A 14409-nucleotide genomic window follows, 5' to 3' on the forward strand; every position below is an offset into this window, starting at 1 on the left:
GAGCATTTCCATTCAATTTTAACTGAACATATCAACTTAGACTATTTAAGTAAGACATTGCACTTTTCTCCATCTTCCCCTAAAAGCCGGTAGTATTAGAGGCAACTGAAGACAAAATAAAAGAGCTACATTCTCTTCTTTGCTCCTCTGATTTGTAGGTTGAGTGAATTCTGTAGGAAAACTACAAGTGCAATGATGCTGAGTGTGCTGGGCACATAATACATAAAATATTTCTTCTTAGAAGGGAGAGTATAACTCAGTGGTAGAGTACATGCTTCACATCCCCAGTAGGTTTAATCCCTAGTACCTCCATAAAAATAAACAAACAAATAAATAAACTTAATTACCCCCCCAAATCTATTAAAAAAGGACAAAAAGATAAAAATATATTAAAAGATTTTTTTTCTCTTTATCTCCCCTGTATTATTCTCACACCAGAGTGGGCATTTTTTAAATATAATTTTTTTTGACTGCTCAGCATCCAAATACCCTCCTTTGGAGGAGAGTATACCAAAATAGATGAAAGTAAAGACACGGTCTCTCCTAACATTACGGAAGCTGGGCTGGACAGTTACTGCTCTGCCTGCCCCTCCCAGCTAATGCAGAGCATGTAACCTAGGCCTGCCTAGTGGACTTTTATACCGCTCTTTAAATCTCAAGGAATCACAGTCAAGGTGCAGGGAGAAGTAGAGGTTTTCAAGGCAGCAGTGACAACAGAGTTTAAATCCTGAATGTAACAGCAAGTGTCCAAAGACTGGAAGTCCAGGAGGTCCAGGTCATCTTACCAAGCCGGCTAAGTCCAGTGGCATCACCTTGTGGTGTTAGCTGCTGTCTCAGTTGGCTCTGGCTGCCATAGCAAAATGCCATAGACTGAGTGGCTTAAACAAGAGAAATTTATTTTCTCACAATTCTGCAGGCTGGGAAGTTCAAGATCAAATGACCAGCCGATTCAGTGTCTCGTGAGAGCCCTCTTCCTAGTTTGCAGGTACCTTTTCACCGTGTCCTCACATGGCCTTTCCTTGGTGTGAGCCCATGGAGAGAGAGAAAGAGAGAGAAACAGATCTCTCTCCCTTCCTCCTTTTATAAGGCTGCCAATCCTATCAAATTAGAATTCTACCATGATGACCTCATTTAGCCTTAATTACCACCTAAAAGCTCTATCTCTAAACACAGTCTCATTGGGGGCTAGCACCGCCTTCTTTCTATTTCTGACCTAATTCTCTAACTTTTCAATCAATTTTATCAAGTATCTCTTATATTTCTAACAAGTATCATTTCTGTTTAAGTGAACCAGAGTTAGTTTCTACTGTTGGTAACCATGAACCCAGACTGGTACAGAAATTAGTGTCAGAAGACAGTCACTCGGAGAATCAGTGTTGGTTATTTGCCCTAATAATGGGCTAAAGAAAATGAAAACTCAGAGTTCAGGAATGGGAACCTGTCAGCCATAAAAAATCACTAGATAATTTGCCTTCTGTGGTGATCTTTAATGAACTGTCTATCGAAAAGAAGGATTTAACGGATCAAATTTTCACTGCCATTGAAGAGTGCAAATGGCATGATGAATTTAAAGACACTAGGGTGAGGTGGTTGCTACTAATGAGACTAGAAGGCTTAAAGAAGAGATGACAAGCTCACATCTCTATATTTTAGCTCAAGGCATAAACTCAGAGAATTTCTCTGGTTTGGATAAATGTCTATATAAATGTCTGCTGAAATCACATGCAAATTTAGAATTCTGTAGGTGCCTGGATAAAGTCCACTGAATTGCCAGCCTCACAAGATCACTTATGTGAAACAATAGACTGGTCAGGAAATAATGAAAAATTGAATACACAGGAGAATAGAGACGCCTAGAAGTACCCCCTAAACCCACTCAACACCAATCCTTGCTTGACAGCCAATGAAGACCCACCTCATTTCTCTTTGCATCTTCATAACCTTACACCAAGGTTGAGCCAGAAAGCTGGTTCCATTTATAGACCTGCCAGCAGAACCTGGGGAGTCAGCTGGATTGGTACCTTCAATACTTTCTTAAGACATAAGTAGGCTAAAGGATGGGAGGAAAATCCTTGAAAATATTGATATTTGCTACTTCAGGAAAGCTTCTGTGGGCTGAGTGATCTGGTAAACTCCAAAGTATATGACAAATACTTTGCTTCCCTAATACTAAGAGTCATCACGCTTGGTGGGCCGTTCTGGCTTTTGCAGATAACATACTCAACATCTGCATATACTTATTCAATCCGTTGACCAAGTGACTCTAAAGACTTCTACTTTTAACGGTTATATTACTTAAAATTTTGGTCCAGCTGATCCAGTGATGCACAAAGTGCCTTTAGCAAATCACACAAATAGCTCTAAAAGGGAATCACAAAATGGGTCCTTAAGATTTTAGAGCAACAGTGTAGCCTCTTCATTATGTCATTGTCCTTTGGAGAGACAAACGCTAGTTTGCCACTGGACCCAAGTAAAGATTAAAGCCTGATGGTGAGATATTGAATGACTATGGAAAATAGACCATGCATTAAGAATTGGAGTGTCACCCAATCCATCTGGCCATGAAGTCAAGTGGATCCACTGTTACCTCATGAGCACAGGCGAGCACTATGTACTGAGCTGTAGCAAACAACCTGCATGAGCCAGTTACTCATACTCCTGCTGCCCTGTTTCTCTGCCCTCAGCCTCATGAAAAATGTCCTGTGACGAGCTGTCTGAAAACATTTGAGCCTGGACTCCGGAGATTTCTAAGTGATAGGCTGGCAAAAGCCAGAAGTGGCCTGCTGAAAGTACACCTCCACTCAGGTGTAGGCCTGAAGTTCGGTGGAGAAGAACAACCGTTACAATTCCACTTGGATGAAAACAGTTTTGACCAGCATATCTCATCGCCCACTTGGAAGAAAAGATTGTTTGAGAAAAGGCTCTACCTAAAACTAATCCATGAGCAATGACTGGAAGGTCACAATTAGAGGACACAAATGGCAAAAGATTTAGGAACGAGGTATATGACAGGACCTTTCAAAACAGATCTAGAGTGACAGAATATTCCTGTACAATCAGAAGTTGTGCACTGCGAAGGAGGCTTTTAACCATCAGGAGGAGGAGTGGCTGCGCTCCACAACGCCAGCCGTTCCCCTGTGCCCAGCTGCACAGGTGCTTGCTCAGAGCTCATAAAGCATCTACAGCTACAAGAGTGCAGGCTACACAAGGACTCACACGCCCTGACTCAGGCTGCTTACCGCCCAACCAGAGGTCACCCTAAACTCAGCAATGAACCGTACCTTGAAAGACAAATCAGCCAAGTTGACCACTTTCCTTCTGCTATGTAGTGGGGAATCAACTTGTCTTTGCTAGAACAACTGCTTATTCTGAATCACCCCCTGCTCCCAACTTGTCAAGCTTCCCCTAGGTTCACTGGGCATAGACTTACTGAACATTTTATGTACTGTGAGTTTTGGCTGTCTTATTGACAACTAGCTTCGCTTCCTGTCTTCTGAGCCTGCCTTTTCAATCTTCATGTTGATTCTGTGACTTACATAATACCCTTCTATTCAAGTTCTTTACTGCTTAAATTAACCATAGTTTTTAATGTTTGAAACTATAAATTCTGACACACCTCCTCCCATCTCTTATCCTTTGACCTACTTCTCTTTAATTTCTTCCATCATCTACCTCATAAGGCGGACAGTTGAGGTGGCTCTGTGAGTTAAGCCAAGCCACCCATTCAGTGCCACACCAAATATTAAGTACTATGCTAGGCACTAGTGATACACAGAATTGAGGTACCTGTTACCAGGGATGAGGGTCTATGAGATGGGATGCCTTGAGAGATCAAGGGAATTGGATTTGTAAATGGACTTGGGAGAAGTAATTAGTGATCTCCCATCGACAGACCTGGAGATTACAGAGGTAAAGGAAATATACGTATGTATGTTCACTGGCACCAAGTCTCGCTCTGCATTTTGTCTTTTCTATTACATTTCTGGTTTCATTTTTAGTTGTCATTTATTTTTCATCAGGAGAAATATTTTGGATACATGAGCTTATTTGACTGAGATTTCATTGTACCATCTATGGAACTCTCACAAGGTGCTTTTTAAAAATAAGCTAACTTTTACCATGAGGTTTCTCCTTTAGAATACCGAGACTGGCTAGCATCCAAGCCAATATTTTATGGTCAAATATAAATCAAGAACTAAACCATGAAAACTCTCCTGACCAATAGTTGAAAAGTTAGTTCAGAGATAGGGAAAAAACCTTTTTAACTAGAAAATTTTGTCTATTTGATATAAATAATACATAAAAAGTAAAGTCTGAAATGTCTATGTTCCTTAGCGCTTTTTTTTTTTTTTGTCTTTCTAAAATCTTGTCAAGATGATACGAGACTGACATTGTTAAAGAAAACAAATGTCCCCAGAGAGGATCCCTCCATCCCTGACCTTGATAACAATGGGCCTGGAAGCTCTACAGTTCCTTCTGAGAGAGGGTTAACACTTTAACCAAGTGTCAAAAGGGAAATAGCGGGCAGATTTTAAGGAAGCAAAACACAGCAGATATCACTATCTCTCTGGAATAGTGTCAGTTCTTATCCAAGGAACAGAAGCTAAAAATAAGATTAGTGTGTGTCATCTTCACTAGAGAGTTTTAATTTGCATCCAGATGCCACCATGGCTTGTCATGAAATGCATGGTGATTCTTTAAGAAATAAGTTCAGAGAAAGTGTGTTAGGGTCCAGAAAATTGAGACCCAGCTGGAGAACCTGAGTAAAGGTTGTGACACCACAGCCTCTTTCCTCCCAAGTCATCTTCAGGTGTTTCAGGATTGGCTTCCATTAGGAAATTATCTCTCTAAGAACTGTCTGAATTCAAATTTAAGGTTCTAAATAAATATTTCCACTTAGATTCTATGTAAGATGTCTTTATTTGGTGATTTTGTATTAAAGAATTATGCTCTTGGGGCCACCAAGGTGTAGGAGGACTTAGAATTCAACTATCAGCAGTTTAGAACTCAAGTCTTAATTCTGATCTCTCACCACTTCATGCAGAAGGAGACGGGAGCAGCAGAGATGTAGATAACTAACACGGAGGCCATGCCTGGTCTGGAGTGGTGCTTTGGGCAACATGAAGACAGAGCAAAAGGAGTGAATATCCCAGTGTCTAAACTACAGACTATGAAAGGAGAAACCAGAGGGGTTCCCACAACTGTCTAGAACATGACGGGATGAGGCTTATTTGAGGACTCAGTTTGCTGGGGGTGCAACTTTGTTTTTGTTCAACCATCTAACACTTGCTTGGATATGGCTGACCTCACAAAAAGGAGGAGGGTCTACAAAGTCACCACGGGCCTGGTGGAGCTCTCTACAAGCCAGGGAGGCCTCCCTGGCCCCTCTGCCCAGCCAGGCTGATATTAAGGTCAGGCTGGCTTTGTGGGTCTCAGCTTCTAAACCAGCATCAAGCTGGGCTGTGGCAGACCTGAGCTGTGCTGTCCAGGAGCCACCAGCCCCGGGCGGCTATGGAGCACCTGAGAGGCAGCTAATGCAACGGAGGAGCTGCATTTGAAATCTTACCTTTAATTTATTTAAGTTTAAATGTAAAAAACTGCTATTTAACAGTGGTATATGAATCTACTTTTTCAATGGTAAATTTTATGAAATCTCATTACACTTCAAGTATTTCCAATGAAAATTTACTGTTTGAATTGGGATATGCTGTAAATGTAAAAAACCAGATTTTGAAGATCTAATATTAAAATGTACAACATCTTATTGATAGTTTTACATTGATTACATGTTGAAATGATCCTGTTTTTAACACACTGGGTTAAACAAAACATTATTAAAATGAACAATGGCCCCTTATGTTTTTACCGGGCAGTGCTGGACTAGTTCAGCCTAGGAAACTATCTCTTCACTTGCAACATCTATGTCGCGTATATGCCAGAGCAGACGGGAAGCCAAGGTAGAAATTCTCCTCAACCAGCCAAGAAAATACTTTTTTTAAGTTCAAAGGTGAAATGAGAGCCAACCTTAGCCACCTTCATGCACACCTGTTCCAAACTCAAAGTCATTTAAACAGTATCTCTGCACAGTAAAAACCTGATGACTGTCTTGCTCTATCTTGAGCCAACCCAGGCAGCCTCCGTGATTCTCTCCCTCAGTTCTCATAACTCTGTCATGTTCACAGCTGTTAACACCTGCCCCAGCCTGGGCACCGAAATAGAGGCCTGACTGAACAGAAACACTGAACTCCCCTCCTCGCCCAACCTCACTCTCATGGCTTTTCCTTAAAAACCCCATAAAACCAGTGCGGTCTTAACACACTGATCATACTCCATCCTACCTAAAACGCAACGAGCATTTTCTCTTCTTTCTTACTCGTCTAGAATCATCTCACTCTTCATGTCCTCCACTGATATATCTGTTGAGCCCTTTCTTTGTGCCAGGCGCTCTGTTGGGCATGGAGATAAAGAACACACATCCTGCCCTCAAGTCTAAAAGGTAGACATTTAAGTAATAATTAAATACTTTAAATAAGTTAAATAATAGCTTCATGAGGGAAAATGGACTATGCCCATGGTATGAGGAGAGATGTCAACCAGAAGTGGAATTACCAGGGAGCTGACCCTTGGATGTGGTCCTGAAGGGAGGCAAACAGGAGAGATGGCCTTCCAGGCAGGGAGACAATGTGCACAAGCATATGAAGGCATGAGGCTGCATGGCACCTCGGAAAATGCAAGCAGGTGGGGCTCTCTTGGACATAAGAAACAAGGCTTGAGGGGGAAGCAAAGGGAGGGGGTGGCCAACATGAGGACACCAAGTTCCCATTATAAGTATCATGAAGTGAAGAGGAAGCTCAGAGAGGTCTTCAAACGATCAACAGGTTACTTACATTTCCTCCTCTTCCCTCTAGATTGGCTTGCGTTTCTTCCAGCAAGTTAAGTTCTCATTGTCCCAGGGGTCATCACAGACCTCAGTGTTTCTAAGATGTCTGGCCTCATCTTTGTCTTTCAGCAGCATCTGCTGGGTGCCTGTCATGGGCTGGTCACTTTCCCGCTCTAATAAAGATGCAGAAGACTGGATTCCTAACTAACCTTGGGACCTGACGGTCAGTCCAGAGAGATATTAATAACACAGAGCAGAAGTAGTCTGGCAGGGAACCTTATTTTTTTCCTTTCTTATTACCTTGGAATAAGAAGCATGTGTTTAAAATGTTTTGGGAATAGAGATACCCTGCTCCCAAATCAGTGTTTCCTATTCTCAGACGTCTTTCTCTGCAACTAATGACCTAAGCAGAGAAAGGTCTAAACTTGTACTGAAAAACCAGTGTTCATGCGGACATCATTCCTAAATCTCCCTGGTTTACATCACTCTCTGGAGTGTTTCTCATAGCAGCTCATTATGATCACAAATTAACAGAATGTTCATTATAGTACATACAGTAAAGAAAAGAGGCTTAAGCTTGAGCAAATCCAAAGTACTTTGCCTTTCATTTCAAAGAGTAAAATAGGAACATGTCAAAACCTGAATGCATAAGAACTTCATTAGATGTAGAACAGATCAATGCTCTGAGATCATTAGTTTGAATACTGTTAAACCTTCCATAGTCACATAATGACTTAAAAAATAATCAGCATTCCTTCATACACCATGAGCAATAATGAGCTAAAATGGATCGATCTTATATGCACCACAACTTTAAATATTATCCATCCAAGAGCCACACTGAGCCATAAAATTCAGTAGTTCACTGCTTCCTGCTTCTGTACGGCTACAGTCGTCATGGAAATATTGCCATGGCCCAAGCCCCCAAAATGGAAGCCAACCCAAACCTGCCACATGGTAGAGCCTCCCCTACACACAGCAGATGAAGGGAGCACAGGGCACCCCGTCAGCCAGATGGTTGGACGATTCCAGGCAGCCAGAGGTCAAGGAACCGTCTGTGGTGAGAGGGCAATTTGCTGAACCCAAATCCAGAGTTCTTTGTGTCTAAACCCATCCGGGATCACTTCAACGTCTAAAGCTATGGTAGCTCGCTTTGAGTTCAAATCTGTATTGTGGAATTTAAACCACTGAAACGACCATCACCGCTAAAAAGCTCTATGAGTCTTGTTAACAAAACAGAAAGAACTTGTGCCAATAGCTGAGAAATAAATTCCTTCTTTCCTGCTGCTTGGACCACAGCATAATGAGGGCTCCCAAGCTCTCTCTGCAGCAATAAAATGGAATGCCCAGGCTTTTCCTTTTGATGTATTCCAGTTTAAAAGTCTAGAGCTGATGCCTTTTCATCCTTAATTTATCTCCCCTTGTAAATATTTCTGTACCATTTCCAATATCTGGAGTATACACATTTTCAAAAAATAATTCACTCCTTCTCCTGTTTCAGTTGTGTAACTTTATGTTATGGGTCAAATTTGGGGCTAAATAAACATACCTCAGGCTATAGCTCTGCAAATACCCCCGGCAGCAAATTAACTCAGACAAATGTTTTGGTTGGGTGGAGAGGCTGTTTTTAACGATCTTCCTGATCTGCCTGGAGGCCCTAGGAGAGACCAAGTTGAACTCCCAAAAGCTTTTCTAACTTTGTATTTTCAGCCACACTAATACACAATTTCCAAGCTTGTTGAAGTAGTTGGTTTAAGATTTCACCACCAGAGGGTGCTATTTGTTTGCTTCTAAAATTCATTTCACTAACAGACTTGAAACATGGAGGCCCCGCCACCAAAGGATCGTCCCCACACCAGTCAGCACAACAGGAAAGGTCTTCAAAAGGCCTGCAGGCAGCGCTCTACTTCAAGGATTCAGATTTCACTTTGCTTTTGACATAATGTGTTTAAAACCAAAATTGAAAAGCTCTGTAGTTTGCACAAACCAAAATGCACTGATTTATATACACTGTAAACCAAGCAGGGAATGCAAATCATTTTTCAATCTGATGGATTTTGTTCGGTATTTACTACACAACAACAATGAACCCAGAATTCTTACATATTCTTCACCACACCAAACAACAAAGTAACAAAGTAAAAAGAGACTGTGCTTAGCTATACCAACAGAGCTTCTCCCCAACAGTGCAAGCTTCACTTACCCTATTCCAAGTGTACACATCTCCTGCTTCTGTTCTGGAGCAATTTTGCTTTGGTGTAATTTTTTACTTCTAGGAAGCATTTTGATTGATTAGCATCAGCCTCTCTTATTAGTGCATTTTTACGATTCACTGGGATTTACACATACTTTTTCCACTTGATACTTTCTGGTATGCACGAAGGAGGCATGGAGCTCAATTCCCATTCACTCATACGGAGCTCACGTGGAAAGTCTTTTTAAATTGTGATAAACTCTAGTACATTGCCCTCTGAATTGGAAAAACTAATCAGGGGTCAGCAAAGCTTTTCTGTAAAGCACCACATGAGAGTAATGTTAGGCCATGTGAGCCATAAGCACTCAACCCTACCACGTAGCAAGAAAGCAGCCACAAAGACATGAAGGACTGGGCGTTCCAAAACACTTCATTTTGAGGAACAGGTGGTAGGCTATAGTTTGCTGACTCCTACAAATGATGACTCTTAACATACACACACTTTTTACCAATAAAATTCAGAGAAGTTTCTATCATGTTATCCTTTGATGATCTTCCCCCTCTTCACAGTGTTGACAAAGCGTGACCTCTCTAAGTTATCCATTTTCAAGTGCCTGGGTTTCTGGAGGATTACTACTGGGTTTCCTCGCCAGCATTTTCAAAATCAGAGCCAAAGGAAATGTAAGCATTTGGTATGTCCTAAGAAGATCGCTTACGTTAAGACAAGAAATCAGCAAGAAGGCTGTGACTCCCCAGCAATTGGTCCAGAGATCATATGGAAAGTAAAAAAAAGACAGATTACCTTCAGACTGATGCGTAGCCAGAGGAGTCTGGGTTTCCTTGGAGTAGGACACTACTTCCCTGGGCAGGAAATCCACTTGGGTAACCTTCGACACGCCCAGCTTATGCAGTCTCCGTCTATGAGTAACAAAGGACAAGTGCTTAGAGAGGGAAGGTCTTCCTTGCAGAGGATTTATCAGTAATGAAACAAAGGACTAAAATAAATAAACTTCAAACATCTGCAGCTTCCCTGTACCAGGGCCCTGGGTCCTGGGTCGCAAGTCAAGATACGGGTTTTCAGCCCACTTTGCCGCCATTTTGCTGAGTGGTGGTCAGACAGACCCTCGGGCTGAACCTCAGCTTTTCTACCTGCCAAACCAGGTCTTGGTGAGTTCAAATGAGACCCCTTCCATTCTGAGAAACTCCGATTTTTCTTGATTAAAGTTTATAGAGAAAATTTTCATTTGTAACACAGGATTCTAGTCTCTTAGGCAAGAGGGACAAAAGAAAAAGAACGCTTCTCAAATCTGAAGAAAAGAGTTGACTGCTTAGTGGCGAAAAAAAGGAAAGAAAAAGCATGTTCTCTAATACGATAATGAGAGGATGATGTTCCAAGGAAGAGCATAACATCTCACACTTCTCCAGAAAAGAAACTAATACAGACCAGCATGTGCATTTGCCGAAAGACACACTGATACAGCACAGGTGAGTGAAAAGGGTACTGGGCCAAGAGTGACAGAGTTTTAGTTTAGGATTCCCAAATGAGCCGTGAGCATGTAAAAAATCCTTCCTGAATATTTATGGAGCGCGCAACTGTTCTCAGACGTCTCACACCCATCACGTCAGCTGCCTCCGAGGTGCCCCTCCATGAAGCTTATGGGCAGATGTCATCATCATCTCTATTTTATCGACGAGGAAGGCGAGATTCAGTATAAAAAACATTCTCAAGTATGTGCAACTTGTAAATGGTAGAACCAGGGCTAAAATTCTGTTGGCCCAAGTCCTGGTCCAGTGCTTTGCCACCAAGTCAAACATCTACCTGAGGTTCTTAACGGTTGAGTTCTCAACTGCCCCCCAGTTCTGACGTGCCTCCTGCATCACCCAGGAAACACCCAGTCGTGGAGGCAGTGGAGTCTGGTAGTTAAGCACATAGACTCTAGCCTACCGCTTACCAGCCGTGTGTGAGATCTCGTGTAAGTTACTTAATCCCTCCGGGCCTCAGCTTCCTCATCTGTCACATGGAGATGTTACTAGTACTTACTATTAGGATTAGTAGGGGTAATATATGTGTACCACATACATATAATGCATACACCACACATACATTATGTGTACCTATGTACACAATTTACACTCATGTACATCTTAAAACAGTTTCTGGAACATTATTTTAGTATATAGATTTTGTATCAGTATTGGATGTATTTTACCATATTTCTTTAAATTTTTCAGGAAATAGAGTATGTGTGTACCTCTGAGGGAAAAAGAAAGGCAAAAATAACCATTTGGTCAAAATCCCACATTCCCTAGCTCTCTAGGATCGATAGAAGCACCTTCATATTATTTTTTTCATTATTACTAACAAAAGCACAGACTCAAATCTTTTTAGTAGTGATAATAAAAAGACGAAAGAAAGGCATACTACAGCTAGGAATTTCTATGCACAATTTCCCAAGCAGTCTAGGAAAACAAAAATTTCTTCCCCATGAGTCACGAAGATAAATGAGGTGAAATCTAAGGTGTGCACAGAGCAGACCCAAACAAACAAAGGCTGGTTTAGAGAACAAGCCTCCCAGGCCGTCTCTGCAGCCCCACCAAGCACGACGGCAGCCCCACTAAGCGCGGCTGCAGCCCAAGCTCCACAAAGGACTGGGCCACATGGGCCTCTCTCACTCCAGTGTCTGGACTGCAGAGTGAACTGGAGGGTCAGGCTGCAGACCCAGCACTTCCTCACAACCTTCTCACACAGAACTGGGGGGAAAACACACAAAATGTACTAGAAACAAAAGTATTAAACAAGGAAAAAGGCTCAAAGTTTCAAAGTAAGAAATTCAAGTATTACTTTCAATCCTTCTTGGATCAGAGAAGTATCTTTTTCTTCCTAGAATGGGTCTTTCTTGAAGCATCTGAAGAAGAAAACATGACTAGACACCGGGGACTGCTTAAGGCAAAGCCCCTCCTGCTGTTTAATAGCCTAAAGCATCTTTCTGAGGCCCCAAGAGGTTGATCTTCATCTCAGGCTGAGATGGAAAGGAAACACAGGCTGGTAATATACCCCCACTGCTTCAAATTGGTGTCACACCTGGCATGGAGAGATTCCCCCGGACTTCCAGGGGCACCTGTGTGAGGCCCAAGATCTCCACAGTCCCATTACGAGGAACCCATACCTGCAGGCAGGGATTCCATCACATCTTGCTACTGAGACGTAAGCCGTAGGCCTATGGTGTCGGGTGACCAGCTGTAGGCACTGGGCAACAGGAAGCTGATCTGTAATTTGATAACTCACCACAGCAAACTGAAACCAACCCGTGAGGCAGTATAGCATAATGGTTAAGTCATGTACTCATACACAAACTGGGTTCCAGTCCCTGCTTTGTCACTTACCAGCCGAATGTAAATGCTCTGGACCAGTGGCAAACCCCTCTAAGCCTCATGTTTCTCATTTGTAAAATGGGTACCTGTCGCTGAATTGCTGTGAAGACTAAAGCCAGTGCTTATAAAACATTTAACTTAGTGCCTGGCACACAGTAGGTGGCTCTACTGTTACCTTTTTGACTGATTATAATAATGCTTATATTTCTTCAAAAAAATCAGAGACAGCAGATTTATGGATGCTCTAAATTGATTCCCTAAAACAGTAGATTTGAAGATTATCTTTGACAATAGAACATAATAATCACACACCTAATTTCTTTGGGCACATGGGTAGGTTTTGGCTGCCTGGGAGTGTCTGTTTGCTTTTCCTTTAAGTACAAGTATCAACACCGTGAAATTTCTCAGTTTTCACAACTTAGCTTTAAGTGGTGTAAGTACCACAAACAGTTCCCAGCCCTAGCCGTTCCAGAAAGGCTGCAGAAGGTGGCGCCCTTCCACAGCAAAGACCTTCCTCTCAGGTGTGTTCTCCAACTGTGTGTCCTCACCTCTGGTCTCTCCTGGGCCAGAACGTCTCAGCTGATGCAGAGTATATCCATTCATACAATCCTGTGACAAAGACCTTCAACTTCCCTAAAATACTTCTACAGTTTTAACAGCTGATAAAAATATCATATAACTTTGTCTACAAGATGAACTATCTAGTAGTTCTTTTCTTTAAAGGGACAAACACTAAGCACTGTGTTTCTTATTTTGCTCAGTATTACCAGCTCATAATTCTTCTATTCAAGGTTGCAACTTAAACTACTTAGAAAGGAGGGAAAAAACTGTAGAATTACTGTTACTATAATTCCTTTATCTTCTAATTAGACTCTAAGTTTCACACTGGCTCCTCTGTTCTTACTCTGGGATACCTTTCCTGCTGACCCCACCCCTCCTGCAAATCTCACAGCCTCACTACTGTACAGGCATACTTCCACCACAGCCCCGCTTACATGTCAGTGTTCTCTTTTCATGTCTGACTTGGCCACAAACTTACTTATTTATCCCTGACCGATTTATCTCTGTAGACTGGGGCTTAGTTCTGCGTCACATACAGAGCTGGCACTGAATAAATGTTTGAGGAAGGAAGGAAAGGAAGAAGAGAAGAATAGAAGAAAAAGAAGGCATGATGTAGAAATGTAAATTAAAAATTCAGTTATCTATGCCGTGGTGGACATGGCATTATTATTAAATTATAGGGCCCAACCAATCTGTGTTTTAATTCCCCCCCAACCCCAGTGACTCTGATGCTCACTAAAGACTGAGCACCACTGACTTAGAAATATTAGAGTGTATAAACAGAATCTTCATTCTTCAACTAGATTCACTGAGGCGCTCCACCCTGCAGCCAAGTCCTAGAGGATGAGGCCTCAGTCCCACTGAGTAGGGATGGCATCTCCAATCCAAGCTTATAAAGCTCTGTGAGACAGGCGAGGAGCAAAGGTGAGTGAGAGGGTAAGAGAATGGGTGTCAGGCAAAGGAGACAGACTGCAGTGCACAAAATGTGAGGGGCCTGGCACAGGCTCTATCCTAGATCTAAAACTAAAAAGTCAGGCAGTGGTGGATCCCAGAGATGCTGGGCAATGAAATCATGGATTCCTTACTCGCTGACTTGGCATGGTCCTAAAATGCCAGTGGCCCACATTTTCCCTGGGCTGGGGTTGGACTCCCCACTAAGCTGAGCAAGTTGGCTGAGCAAAACCATACCATACCAAAGTTGAAACATTCCTTCAGAAAAGTCAGGTCTTGATAAAGGATAAAAACTGAAGCTATTTGACATTTGAGAAGGTTATTTCCAAGTGCTCAGGGTGTTAAGATATCCAGTCCACCACTAGCATAGTCCAATCTACCCAGGTTTGTCCACGTGTTCTTGGTTAGACATTATGCATCAGAAATAGAAAACTACTCCCTTGCATGAATC

General features: G+C 42.1%; 1 protein-coding gene across 3 annotated transcripts in view; it reads right to left on the bottom strand.

Moving 5' to 3' along the window:
- Positions 1-14409, bottom strand: part of DYNC1I1 (dynein cytoplasmic 1 intermediate chain 1) — a 341842-nt gene that overhangs the window by 213235 nt on the left and 114198 nt on the right. For all 3 annotated transcript variants that reach the window (XM_064487554.1, XM_031454937.2, XM_031454935.2), the window contains one exon: positions 9877-9992. In XM_064487554.1, the coding sequence (XP_064343624.1) occupies positions 9877-9992 (116 nt within the window). The remainder of the gene's footprint in view (positions 1-9876; positions 9993-14409) is intronic.

The sequence above is a fragment of the Camelus dromedarius genome, chromosome 7, assembly GCF_036321535.1.
Source record: "Camelus dromedarius isolate mCamDro1 chromosome 7, mCamDro1.pat, whole genome shotgun sequence".
In the NCBI taxonomy this organism is placed as follows: Eukaryota; Metazoa; Chordata; class Mammalia; order Artiodactyla; family Camelidae; genus Camelus; species Camelus dromedarius.